This window comes from Somniosus microcephalus, chromosome 8, assembly GCF_052327205.1.
Source record: "Somniosus microcephalus isolate GS21.2 chromosome 8, FLI_Smic_1.0, whole genome shotgun sequence".
In the NCBI taxonomy this organism is placed as follows: domain Eukaryota; kingdom Metazoa; phylum Chordata; class Chondrichthyes; order Squaliformes; family Somniosidae; genus Somniosus; species Somniosus microcephalus.
The window spans coordinates 96,692,068-96,705,114 of NC_140994.1; the positions used below are offsets into that span (position 1 = coordinate 96,692,068).

The 13,047-nt window shown below is 46.5% G+C and overlaps 1 protein-coding gene across 1 annotated transcript in view; it reads left to right on the forward strand.

The window, feature by feature from the left end:
* Positions 1 to 13,047, forward strand: part of slc25a16 (solute carrier family 25 member 16) — a 225,375-nt gene that overhangs the window by 14,816 nt on the left and 197,512 nt on the right. Inside the window, exon 3 of the mRNA XM_085995033.1 lies at positions 8,077 to 8,169. Coding sequence (XP_085851159.1) covers positions 8,077 to 8,169 — 93 coding nt within the window. The remainder of the gene's footprint in view (positions 1 to 8,076; positions 8,170 to 13,047) is intronic.

Genomic DNA, 13,047 nt, shown 5'->3' on the forward strand with positions numbered 1-13,047 from the left:
TGCTGGGGGCTAATCGTCCCTACCTCCTTTCCGTCTCGCCGCCCCTCCCAGCGCTGACCCTGTGGACACTGCCAGCAGATCAGCTATCACCGCTCCTCTCCCTATCTCCCTCCAGGATGTCCATTCACTTGTGAATAAGGCCCTTGCCATCCATGAGCTTATTGTGTATCATTGCATTGACATCATGGCCTTGACAGAAACTTGACTCACTGGTGATGACACTTTCCCCCTTATGAATCCTCCCCGCCTGGCTATACCTTGTTTAGTCTGTCCAGACCATCACGGTGGCGGTCTGGCTCTTATCAGCATATCTTAACTTGGTTGTCCCCTTACTCCTCTGGCACCTCTTTTGGGAGAATACAAGACCTGTACATACCCCTAAGGGGCAAGAGCTCCACTTGTTGAATAAAACAACCTTGGTCAACAAGGGGAGGGAGAGAGAGTATAAAGCTAAAAGAAAAGCTTAAACAAAGGCAAAGAACAGTAGAGATCCTGCAGACTGGGAGAAATGTAAAGAACAGCAAAGGGATACAAAGTGAAAAAATCTGCAAAAAGGGATATCAAGGACAACACATGGTTTTGACAAATATATGGGTGTTATTTATATGGACTTGCAGAAGGCATTGGACAAGGTCCCTCATCAGAGACTGTTGTTAGCAAAAATGAAAGCACATGGAATTGGAGGCAACCTATTAACATGGGTAGGAAATTGGTTAGGAGGTCGGAGACAGAGCATAAGGATAATGGGTCTGTACTCCATTTGGCAGGATGTGACGAGTGTCCCCCGGGGATCTGTACTGGGGCTGCAGCTTTTCACTATGTTTATAAATGACTTGGATGAAGCAATAGAGAGCCGTATATCCAAGTTTGCTGATGACACTAAGTTAGGTGGTACAGTAAATAGTGTAGATGGGAGTGGAAAATTGCAGAGGGACATTGATAGATTAAGTGAGTGGGTACAACTGTGGCAGATGGAGTTCATCCACTTTGGACCTAAGAAAAATAGATCAGTATTTTCTAAATGGTGAGAAGCTCGGAACTGTGGATGAGCAGAGAGATTTAGGGGTCCGTGTACAGAAATCACTAAAAACTAGTGGACAGGTACAAAAAATAATGGAAAAGGTTATTGGAATGTTGTCCTTTTATATCAGAGAGGGCTGGAATACAAAGGAGTGGAAGTTATGTTACAGCTGTACAGAGCTCTAGTTGGACCCCATCTCTGGTTAGACTCCATTTAGAGTATTGCTCTCAGTTCTGGGCACCACACCTCAGGAAGGATACATTGGCCTTGAAGGGGGTACAGTGCAGATTCACCAGAATGATCCCAGGGTTAAATTATGAAGACAGGTTGCATAGACTAGGCTTGTATACCCTGGAGTATAGAAGATTAAGGGTGATCTAATTGAGGTGTTTAAGATGATTAAAGGAGTTGATAGGGTAGATAGAGAGAAACTATTTCCACTGGTGGGGGAGTCAGAATAAGAGGGCACAACCTTAAAATTAGAGATAGGAAGTTGAAGGTGATATCAGGAAGCACTTCTTCACACAAAGGGTAGTGGTAATCTAGAACTCCCTCCCCCAAAAAGCTGTTGAGGCTGGGGGTCAATTGAAAATATCAGAACTGAGATTGATAGATTTTTGTTAAGCAAGGGTATTGAGGGTTACAGAACCAAGGTGGGTAGATGGAGTTAAGGTACAGATCAGCCATGATTACATCGAACATACAGCATAGAAACAGGCTATTCGGCCCCACTAGGCTGCGCTGGTGTTTATATTCCACACCAGCCTCCTCCCATTCCATCAGCCTTTCAGCATATCTTTCTAATCCCTTTTCTCTCATGTACTCATCTAGTTTCCTTTTGAAAGCATCTTAGCTATTTGCCTCAACCATTTCTTATGGTAGCGAGTTCCACATTCTAACCACTCTCTGAGTAAAGAAATTTCTCCTTATTTCCCTATTGGATTTATTAGGAACTATCTTGTATTTATTGCCTCTCGTTTTGGATTCTCCCACAAGTGGAAACATTCTCTTCACATCTACCCTGTCCAACCCATTCATAATTTTAATGACCTCTATCAGGTCACCTCTGAGTCTTCCTCAATGCGTTCAATCTTTCCTGATAGTTGTAACTGCCCAGTTCTGGTACCATTCGATAAAAAACGATAAAAAGAATGAAATCGGATGGACCACCCGGCTTCAACCTAGGCAGTGGATTCGGACACTGCAAAGACACACCCAGCCCAGTCGACCTTGCAAAGTCCTCCTCACTAACATCTGGGGACTTGTGCTAAAATTGAAAGAACTGCCCCACAGTCTAATCAAGCAGCAACCTGACATACTCCAGAATCATACCTATCACCCAACACCCCAGATCTCTCCATCACCATCCCTGGGTACGTCCTATCCCACCGGGAGGATAGATCCACTAGAGGTAGTGACACAGTGGTATACAGTCAGGTGAGAGTGGCCTTGGGAGTCCTCAACATTGACTCCAGACCCCATGAAGTCTCATGGCTTCAGATCAAACATGGGCAAGGAAACCTCCTGCTGATTACCACCTACTACCCGCCTCCCGCCCCCCCCCCCCCCCCCAATCCCATCCTCAGCTGATGAATCAGTACTCCTCCATGTTGAGCACCACTTGGAGGTACCACCACATTGCGGGTATCAAGGGCACAGAATGTACTCTGGGTGGGGGACTTCAATGTCCATTGCCAAGTGTGGCTCGGTAGCACCACTACTGACCAAGCTGGCCAAGTCCTGAAGGGTGGTGAAAGAACCAACACGAGGGAAAACCTACTTGATCTCCTCACCAATCTACCTGTCACAGATGCATCTATCCATGACGCTATTGGTAGGAGTGACCACTGCACAGTCTTCCTGGAGGTCAAGTCCCATTTTTACACTCCATTATGTTGTGTGGCACTACCACCGCGTTAAGTGGGATAGATTCAGAACAGATCTAGCAGCTCAAAACTGGGCATCCATGAGGCGCTGTGGGCCATCATCATTAGCAGCAGCAGAATTCTATTCGAGCACAATCTGTAACCTCATGGCCTGGCATATCCTTCATTCCTCCATCACCATCAAGCCAGATGACCAACCCTGGTTCAATGAGGAGTGTAGATGAGCATGCACCAGGTGTACCTGAAAATGAGGTGCCAACCCGGTGAAGCTAAAGCACAGGATTACATGCATGCTAAACAGTGAAAGCAGCATGCTATAGACAGAGCTAAGTGATCCCATAACCAACGAATCAGGTCAAAGCTCTGCAGTCCTGTCACAAATGGTGGTGAATAATTAAGCATCTAACGGGAGGAGGCTCCATAGACAGCCCCATTCTCAATGATGGTGAAGCCCAGCATGTGAGTGCAAAAGGCAAGGTTGACGTGTTCACAACCATCTTCAGCCAGAAGTGCCAAGTGGATGATCCATCTTGGCTTCCTCCTGAGGTCCCCACCATTACAGATGCCAGTTTTCAGCCACTTCGAATCAATCGATGTGATATCAAGAAACGTCCGAATGCATTGGTCGCAGCAAAGGCTACAGGTTACGACAACAGCCCGGCCGTAGTGCTGAAGACTTGTGCTCCAGAACTAGCTGCACCTCTAGCAAAGCTTTTCCAATACAGCTACAACACTGGCATCTACCCAACAAAGTGGAAAATTACCCAGATATGTCTTGTCCACAAAAACCAGGATAAATCGAACCCGGCCAATTTCCATCCTCTCAACCTACACTTAATCATCAGCAAAGTGATGGAAGGTGTCTAGCTATCAAGCAGCACTTACCAATAACAGGAAACTTTTTTTATCCGGGACTGGCGTGCTGCTGGTTGATCAAAAGGTCCGGATTACAGAGAGGTATACTTACTAAGGTACGAGAGCCCCATACACGGCCACAGATCCAGGCGTCCCTGTTGCATGGCAACAGGTGCAGGAACCCCGGTTACACGGCCACAGATCCAGGAACCCCGGTTACACGGCCACTAATATGAATAAAAACTTACCTGAACCGACTCCTGAATTTTGCCGGTTAAGAGATTTCCGGCTATTTAGGTGCCGGTAAAAAGAGAGTTTCCTGAACTTATTTATCGATTCTCAGTTTGGGTTCTGCCAGGACCATTTGGCTCCAGACTTCATTACGGCCGTGGTCAAAACAGGGACAAAAGACCTAAATTCCAGAGGTGAGCCGAGAGTGACTAACCTGATATCGACACAGCATGATGACCGAGTGTGGCACCAAGGAGACCTAGTTAAACTGAAGTTAATGGGAATCAGAGGGAAAAATCTCCACTGGCTGGAGTCATGCCTTGCACAAACGAAGATGGTTGTGGTTGTTAGAGGCCAATCATCTTAGCCCCAGGACATCACTGCTGTAGGTGGTTTGCTTTGGTGGTTCGAATCACCCCTCCTACTTAGTTCTATATGACAGGAATTACGGTGAACAGGATTGGAACACAGACAAGCTTTTCCGACTCAACCGTCCGGTGTTTAATAAGGTTAACACACACACCTGCCTCCAGTACGTAAAATGCCTGGTGGCGTAAAAACAAACAGTACAACAATACAACTTGGCCCATCGAACAGGCCCTTGTCTCGTATTAAGACGCCTAAAATCACAGTGTTGCAATACAGAGTATAACATGGACTTGTCCCACAAACCCCGGAACAATACACTATATAATACACACGGAACCTCCCCACTAAGCCCCTCTGGATTGGTTGGGACACACAACACCCCCTCACACAGTACCAGTGGTCTTAAGGATGCGTGGGCTTGGACAGTGCTCACCTTGATTGTCCGTTTTCTTGCTCGCTGCTTCCTTGTGTAGAACGTATCTCCTGGTTCTGTATCGCCGATGCAGTATCCAAGTTCCAGTTTCGAGGTTCGTTCCTACAGTCAAAGAGCAAGGCAAGGCTCTTGTCACTCGTGGTGGTTTCTTCTCTCCATCTTGGACGGAGTGCTCGGTTCTTGGTTCAGAGAATGAGGGCACACGAAGGCGAGCAAGCGAGAGAGAGAGAGAAAACGGCCAAAGCTGCCTTCTCTGTATACCCTAAAAGTTCATTTTCTGTGTATTGCTGTGATGTCTTTTAAATCACCCTTCTTTGTCTGGTTAGTATGCAGGTGCAGCAAGTGATTAAGAAGGCCAATGGAATGTTGGCTTTCATTGCTAGGGGGATAGAATATAAAAATAGGGAGGTATTGCTTCAGTTGTACAAGGTATTGGTGAGACCGCACCTGGAATACTGCATACAGTTTTGATGTCCATACTTAAGAAAGGACATACTTGCTCTCGAGTCAGTACAAAGAAGGTTCACTCGGTTAATCCCAGGGATGAGGGGATGGACATATGAGGAGAGGTTGAGTAGATTGGGACTCATTGGAGCTCAGAAGAATGAGAGGCGATCTTATTGAAACATATAAGATTGTGAAGGGGTTGGATCGGGTGGATGCGGGGAAGATGTTCCCGATGATGGGTGAAACTAGAACTAGGGGGCATAGTCTTAGAATAAGGGGCTGCTCTTTGAAAACTGAGATGAGGAGGAACTACTTCACTTGGAGGGTGGTAGGTCCATGGAATATGCTGCCCCAAAAAGCTGTAGAAGCTACATCATTACATAAATTTAAAACAGAAATAGACAGTTTCCTAGAAGTAAAGGGAATTAAGGGTTACGGGGAGCGGGCAGGAATTTGGACATGAGTCTAGGTTCGGATCGGTCATGGCCCTGTGGGTAGCGGAGCGGGCCCAGGGGCCGTGTAGCCTGATCCTGCTCCTATTTCGTGTGTCTAATTCTGTTAGATTCAGGAGATGGTTCTGTGATAGTGGATTGGCGGTTAGGATCAGATCAGCCATGATCTTATTGAATGGCGGAGCAGGCTCGAGGGGCCGATTGGCCTACTCCTGCTCCTATTTCTTATGTTCTTATCAACAGATCTGGCTGGACCACATCAAGCACTATCGGGTCCTGCTCTCCTCTGCCAAAGCTGCTCATTATTCCAGGATCATCCTGGATTGCAAAGATAACCCCTGGCTTCTCGTCTCCACTACAAACTGTCTTCTGAAACCCCTCTCCCCTGCCTCCTCCACCCTCACCTCCAACAACAAGCGCAATGAGCTCATGGACTTGTTTGTCACTAAGATTGAGACCATCCATTCAGCTGCCTCTGCCGCTTCCCTCCCTGCCTTTTCCCAGCCCACCAAGCCAAGGTTCCCCCCTGTCCTAGCCCTGAACTTGCATCTTTCTCTAGTTTCTCACATATCCCCTCATGCCCTCCTCTCGGAGCTCATCTTTTCATGAGACCCACCTCCTGCTCCCTCGACCCTTTTCCCACTAAACCGCTGGCCAACCAACTTCCCTTCCTGACCCCCATGTTAGTTGATATGGTAAACGTTTCCCTCTCTTCAGGTACTGTCCTCCTCCCTTTCAAATCTGCCGTCATCACCCACCTCCTCACAAAATCCACACTTGATCACTCTGTCATTGCAAAATATCGTCCCATCTCCAACCTCCCTTTCTTCTCCAAAGTCCTTGTTGCCGCCTCCCAAGTCCGTGTCCATCTTTCCCACAAGTAGTGTCAGTAATGATGACCGTGAAACTACTGGATTGTTGTAAAAACTCATCTGGTTCACTAATGTTTTTTAGGGATGGAAACCTGCCGGCCTTACCCGGTCTGGCCTATTTGTGACTCCAGACCCACAGCAATGTGGTTGACTCTTAACATCCCTCTGAAATGGCCTAGCAAGCCATTCATTTGTATAAGATGGCTCACCACCACTTTCTCGAGCGCAATTAGGGATGGGCAATAAATGCTGGCCTTGTCAGCAATGCCCACATCCCGTGAATGAATTAAATTAAAAAATGACCAAATAATCTGGTTTAGTGATGTTGGTTGAGGGGTAAATATTGGTCAGGACACCAGGGGAACTTCCCTGCTCTTCAAGTAGTGCCATGGGATCTTTTACATCAGCCTGAGGGGGCAGATGGGCCCTTGGTTGAACGTCTCATCTGAAAGACGGCACCTCTGACAGTCCGGCACTGAAATTTATGTGCTCAACTTCTGGAGTGGGGCTTGAACCCACAACCTTCTGACTTGGGAGATAGTACTATACTGAATCACAGTCGACACCAAATTTATATATATACTAGCTGGGGGGGCCCGGCGTTGCCAGGGCAATTTTGGGCCACGCGGTTTACGGCCAGGTGCTGCCGCTCACGCGGTCTGTGTCACTCTTTCCCTCCCTGACTCTCTCTCCCTCCCCCTCTCTGTCCCTCCCCCTGTCTCTCCCTGTTTTCCTCTCTGTCCCTCCCTCCCCTCTCCCTCCCTAGCGCCTGAGGCCCGGTGCCGTTGTGATAATTTGGCACCCGGGGAAGAGGTTTGAAAATTGAGCCAGGCCGCGGTGGCCGTGCGGGGCCTAGCGCTTCAGGCCTGGCCGGGCTCTAGGGCCGAGACGGACCCCAGCTGATTACCCGGTGCGCCCAGCCGCCGCGCCGCGGGTAGCACGGTTTATGGACGGCCGCTGACGCTCCCCCGCCCGCTCTGTGTCTGGGGCCGAGCGGTTGCGAGGCCCGGCCCGAGTGACCCCAACTCACCTCCCGGTCCCGGAGCTGCAATGTGGGGTTTGTTTGGCTGGTGCTGTCGCTGTGGGGATGAAAAAAATGGTGGCGAAGTTTCGGGAGGCTGCAGGATTAGGCCCGCCCACAGACGGCGGATTGGTCAACCATGAGGTCACTGAACTGTAGGATTGGTCAACCATCACGTCACTCAACGCTAACGAGCGGTAGGATTGGTCAACCGCTAATGAGCAGATTTTTGAGGATTTTTGAATGTTTTTTGTATACTGTCCGAACAATTTTTGTCTGACCAAAAAGTAAATACGCCTATTAAACTCCCCTAATGATAAGCTTTCTTTTGATATAACATGCGTGTAGGTACGCTCTATAACTTTTGAGTGTATAGCAAACAGACAAACCAACTCTTTTAAGATGTGGTGCAGGTTATTATATGTAAATGTTATAGGAAATTAACTTTTGTTGGTGCTGAAGATTAAATTACATTTATTTTTTGTACAGGTGTTGCAGGATGTTGTGCAAAGTCAACTATCGCACCCTTGGACAGGGTGAAGATTTTACTACAGGCTCACAATCGTCATTATAAACACCTTGGTAACTATTAACAAAAATCTGTTCAGTCTGCTGTAATTTTTTATTTGAATATAGGAGCACACATATAGGTGTACGAAGAGACTGGGAAAAATGACAGCCAACTGATGCAAAATGTCCTATTTGAGGTTAAAGATAGAGCTGGAATGATTACTTACTGCACCATTCTTTTACTCGTGGACTTGATCCGAACAGGTGATGCACAGCCTCTGTCTAGAATGGGGAAATACCAGGCAGCTGGCAGTTCCTCCATAAGGAAAGGGTCCAACCAGCAGAGGAGCAGCCCATAACGGCTCCCCAAACTGCCCACGTACTCCTGTATTGCTAAAGATAACCTGTTCTGGTCCTCGGGCATAATCAGGCACAGGTTGGTCACACACCTAAAGCCGCAGGTAGGATATAAATGTACGAATTGCCATGGAAAGACAGTGTAAACGGACTGAACTGGCTGTGCCAATTCATGCTGACATTTTCTAGTGAATTTTCTGTTGTTTGTTTCAGTTTCTGCAAAATGGTCCCTTCTGAACAATTTCCCAGTCCTCTGGTCAGGACCCAGTTTGTTTCTGTTAATGTGAACTAAGTTGGTGCCAGTCTTCTGGTTAAGTGGAGTTAGAGGACAAAGGATAATTGGACCAGTGCCAAAGGAGGGCTATCATGCTGGAGGCAAGAAGGGGCCAGAAGGAAAAGGTAGAGCGGAGTTGGGGAAGGGAAAGTGGAGCGCAATTAGATACCATGGGGTGCAAGGTTAAGGAGGGGTAGAGGTTGGTGATGCAGTAATGGGGAAGGTAGAGCAAGATTAAGAGGAAGAATTTTTGTACACAGTGAATTGTTGTGATCTGGAATGCACTGCCTAAAAGGGTGGTGGAAGCAGATTCAATGGTAACTTTAATGGAAGGACGTGAAGGTTTTGGAGAGGGTACAGAAGAGATTTACTAGAATGGTACCAGGGATGACGGATTACAGTTACGTGGATAGACTAGAGAAACTGGGGTTGTTCTCCTTAGAGCAGAGAAGACTAAGAGTAGATTTGATAGAGGTGTTCAAAATCATGAAGGATTTAGATAATGTGATGTAATGCATTTGGGGAGGGCTAACAAGGCAAGGGGACACACAATACATGGTAGGATACTGAGAAGTGTAGAGGAGCAGAGGGACCTTGGAGTGCATGTCCACAGATCCCTGAAGGTAGCAGGACAGGTAGATAAGGTGGCTAAGAAGGCATATGGGATACTTTCCTTTATTAGCTGAAGCATAGAATATAAGAGCAGAGAGGTTATGCTAGAACTGTATAAAACACTAGTTAGGCCACAGCTAGAGTACTACAGTTCTGGTCATCACATTGTAGGAAAGATGTGATTGCACTAGAGAGGGTGCAGAGGAGATTTGCGAGGAAGTTGCCTGGACTGGGGAATTTTAGCTATGAGGAAAGATTGGCTAGGTTGGTGGTGTTTTCTTTGGAACAGAGGAGGCTGTGGGAAGACTTAATTGAGGTGTATAAAATTATTGGGCCTAGATAGAGTGGATAGGAAGGACCTATTTCCCTTAGCAGAGAGGCCAATAACTAGGGGGTATAGATTTAAAGTAATTGGTAGGATTAGCGGGGAGTTGAGAACTTTTTTCACCCAGAGGGTGGTGGGGGTCTGGAACTCACTGCCTGAAAGGGTGGTAGAGGCAGAAACCCTCATCACATTTAAAAAGTACTTGGATATGCACTTGAAGTGGCATAACCTACAAGGCTACGGACCAAGAGCTGGAAAGTGGGATTAGGCTGGATAGCTCTTTTTTGACCGTTGCAGACACGATGGGCTGAATGGCCTCCTTCTGTGCCGTAACTTTTCTATGATTCTAAAACTGTGGCAGATGGAGTTCAATGTTGGAAAAATGTGAAGTTATCCACTTTTAATCTAATAAAGATAGATCAGAGTATTTCCTAAATGGTGAGAAGCTAGGAACTGTGGAGGAGCGGGAAGATTTAAGGGTCTAAATACAGAAATTACCAAAAACTAGGGGACAGGTACAAAAAATAATTTAAAAGGTTAATGAAATGTTCGCCTTTATCTCAAGAGGGCTGGAATACAAAGGGGTGGAAGTTATGTTACAGCTGTACAGAGCCTTGGTCAGACTGCATTTAGAGTACTGCATTCAGTTCTGGGTGTCGCACCTGAGGAAGGATATATTAGCTTTGGAGGGAGTGCAGCGCAGATTCACCAGAATGATACCAAGGCTAAAAGGGTCACTTATGAGGACAGGTTGCATAGACTAAGCTTGTATTCCCTTGAGTGTAGAAGATTAAGGGGTGGTCTAATTGAGGTGTTTAAGATGATTAAAGGATTTGATAGGGTAGGTAGAGAAAACATAGAAACATAGAAGATAGGAGCAGGAGTAGGCCATTCGGCCCTTCGAGCCTGCTCCGCCATTTAATGAGATCATGGCTGATCATCCAAATTCAGTGCCCTGTCCCTGCCTTCTCCTCATATCCCTTGATCCCTTCAGCCTCAAGAAATATATCCAACTCTTTCTTGAATATATTTAATGAACTGGCCTCCACCGCCCTCTGTGGCAGAGAATTCCACAGGTTCACCACTCTCTGGGTGAAGAAGTTCCTCCTCATTTCAGTCCTAAATGGCTTACCCCTTATCCTTAGACTATGACCCCTGGTTCTGGACTCCCCGGCCATCCGAAACATCCTTCCTGCATCTAGTCTGTCCAGACCTGACAGAATTTTATAGGTTTCGATGAGATCCCCTCTCAATCTTCTAAACTCCAGTGAGTATAAGCCCAATCGACACAATCTCTCCTCATACATCATTCCTGCCATCCCAGTTATCAGCCTGGTGAATCTTCGCTGCACTCCCTCCATGGCAAGAACGTCCTTCCTCAGGTAAGGTGACCAAAACTGCACACAATACTCAAGGTGCGGTCTCACCAAGGCCCTGTGCAACTGTAGCAAGACATCCTTGTTCCTGTACTCGAACCCTCTTGCTACGAAGGCCAGCATACCATTTGCCGCCTTAACCGCCTGCTGCACCTGCATGCTTAGCTTCAGCGACTGGTGCACAATAACACCCAGGTCTCTTTGCACTTCCCCTTCTCCCAATCTATTGCCATTCAAATAATAATCTGCCTTCCTGTTTTTGCCACCAAAGTGGATAACCTCACATTTATCCACATTATAGTGCATTTGCCATGTTTCTGCCCAATCACCCAACCTGTCCAAATTGTACTGGAGTTTCACGACATCCTCCTCACAGCTTACCCTCCCACCCAGCTTTGTGTCGTCTGCAAATTTGGAGATATTACATCCAATTCCCTCGTCCAGATCATTAATATATATTGTGAACAGCTGGGGTCCTAGGACCGATCCTTGCGGTACCCCACTAGTCACTGCCTGCCACCCGGAAAACGACCCGTTTATTCCAACTCTTTGCTTTCTGTCCGCCAACCAGTTCTCTATCCAAGTCAATACCTTGCCCCCAATCCCATGTGCCTTAATTTTGCACGCTAATCTTTTATGTGGGACCTTATCGAAAGCCTTCTGAAAGTCCAAATACACCACATCCACTGGTTCTCCCTTATCTATTTTACCAGTTACATCCTCAAAAAATTCCAGTAGATTAGTCAAGCATGATTTACCTTTTGTAAATCCATGTTGACTTTGTCCGATCCTGTCACTGCTTTCCAAGTGCTCTGCTATTACATCTTTTACAATAGACTCCAGCATTTTCCCCACTACCGATGTCAGGCTTACCGGTCTATAATTCCCCGCTTTTTCTCTACCACCTTTTTTGAATAGTGGGGTAACATTAGCTACCCTCCAATCCATGGGTACCGTTCCAGAGTCTATCGAGTTCTGGAAGATGACCAGCAATGCATCTACTATCTCTAGGGCCACTTCCTTAAGTACCCTGGGATGTAGACCATCAGGCCCTGGGGATTTATCGGCCTTCAGTCCCATCAATTTTCCTAACACCATTTCCCTACAAATACTGATTTCTTTCAGTTCCTCCCTTTCATCAGACCCTATGTTCCCCGACATCTCTGGGAGGTTATTTGTGTCCTCCTTTGTGAAGACAGAACCAAAGTATGTATTTAGTTGGTCTGCCATTTCCTTGTTTCCCATTATAAATTCCCCTGATTCTGACTGTAAGGGACCTATGCTTGACTTCACCAATCTTTTTCTCTTCACATATCTATAAAAGCTTTTACAGTCAGTTTTTATGTTCCCTGCTAGCTTACTCTCATATTCTATTTTCCCTTTCTTAATTAATCCCTTTGTCCTCCTTTGTTGACTCCTAAACTGCTCCCAATCCTCAGGATTATTGCTTTTTCTAGCCAATTTATATGTCCTCTCCTTGGATCTTATGCTATCCCTAATTTCCCTTGTTAGCCACTATTTGATCTGGTGGGGGAGTCAGAACAAGAGGGCATAACCTGTTCCTATGTTTCTGTATAGGTACCAATTATAACGTTGGCCTGGATTTTGCATTCAGCGGCGAACAAATGGCACTCATTGTTCATTACTTTTACACTGACCCACAGACTTCCTGTGGGCTTTTGCACTGCAACTTGCGGTGATTAGAGAGTCAAAACTGCACGGCGCCCACTTCAGGGGATATGTGGCATGTGTGAACAGGGAAAGCAACAGCGTGTCTCCTTAACCAATCGGATTGAAGAATCCTTACTGAGACACGCAGAGTCTAAACCAGGAAGTGTATGTTAGAATATTTAATTCAATGCCTAATCATATCCAGAAAGCAAAATAAAGAGGACAGAAAGTGTTGCGTTTATTTCCAACACCAGTTTTTTGATTGGTCACCTTGGAGGACATGTTTATCTGGAATGTGTAATTAGATCCTGCCGGCCTAAGTAATCAAGTAGTTT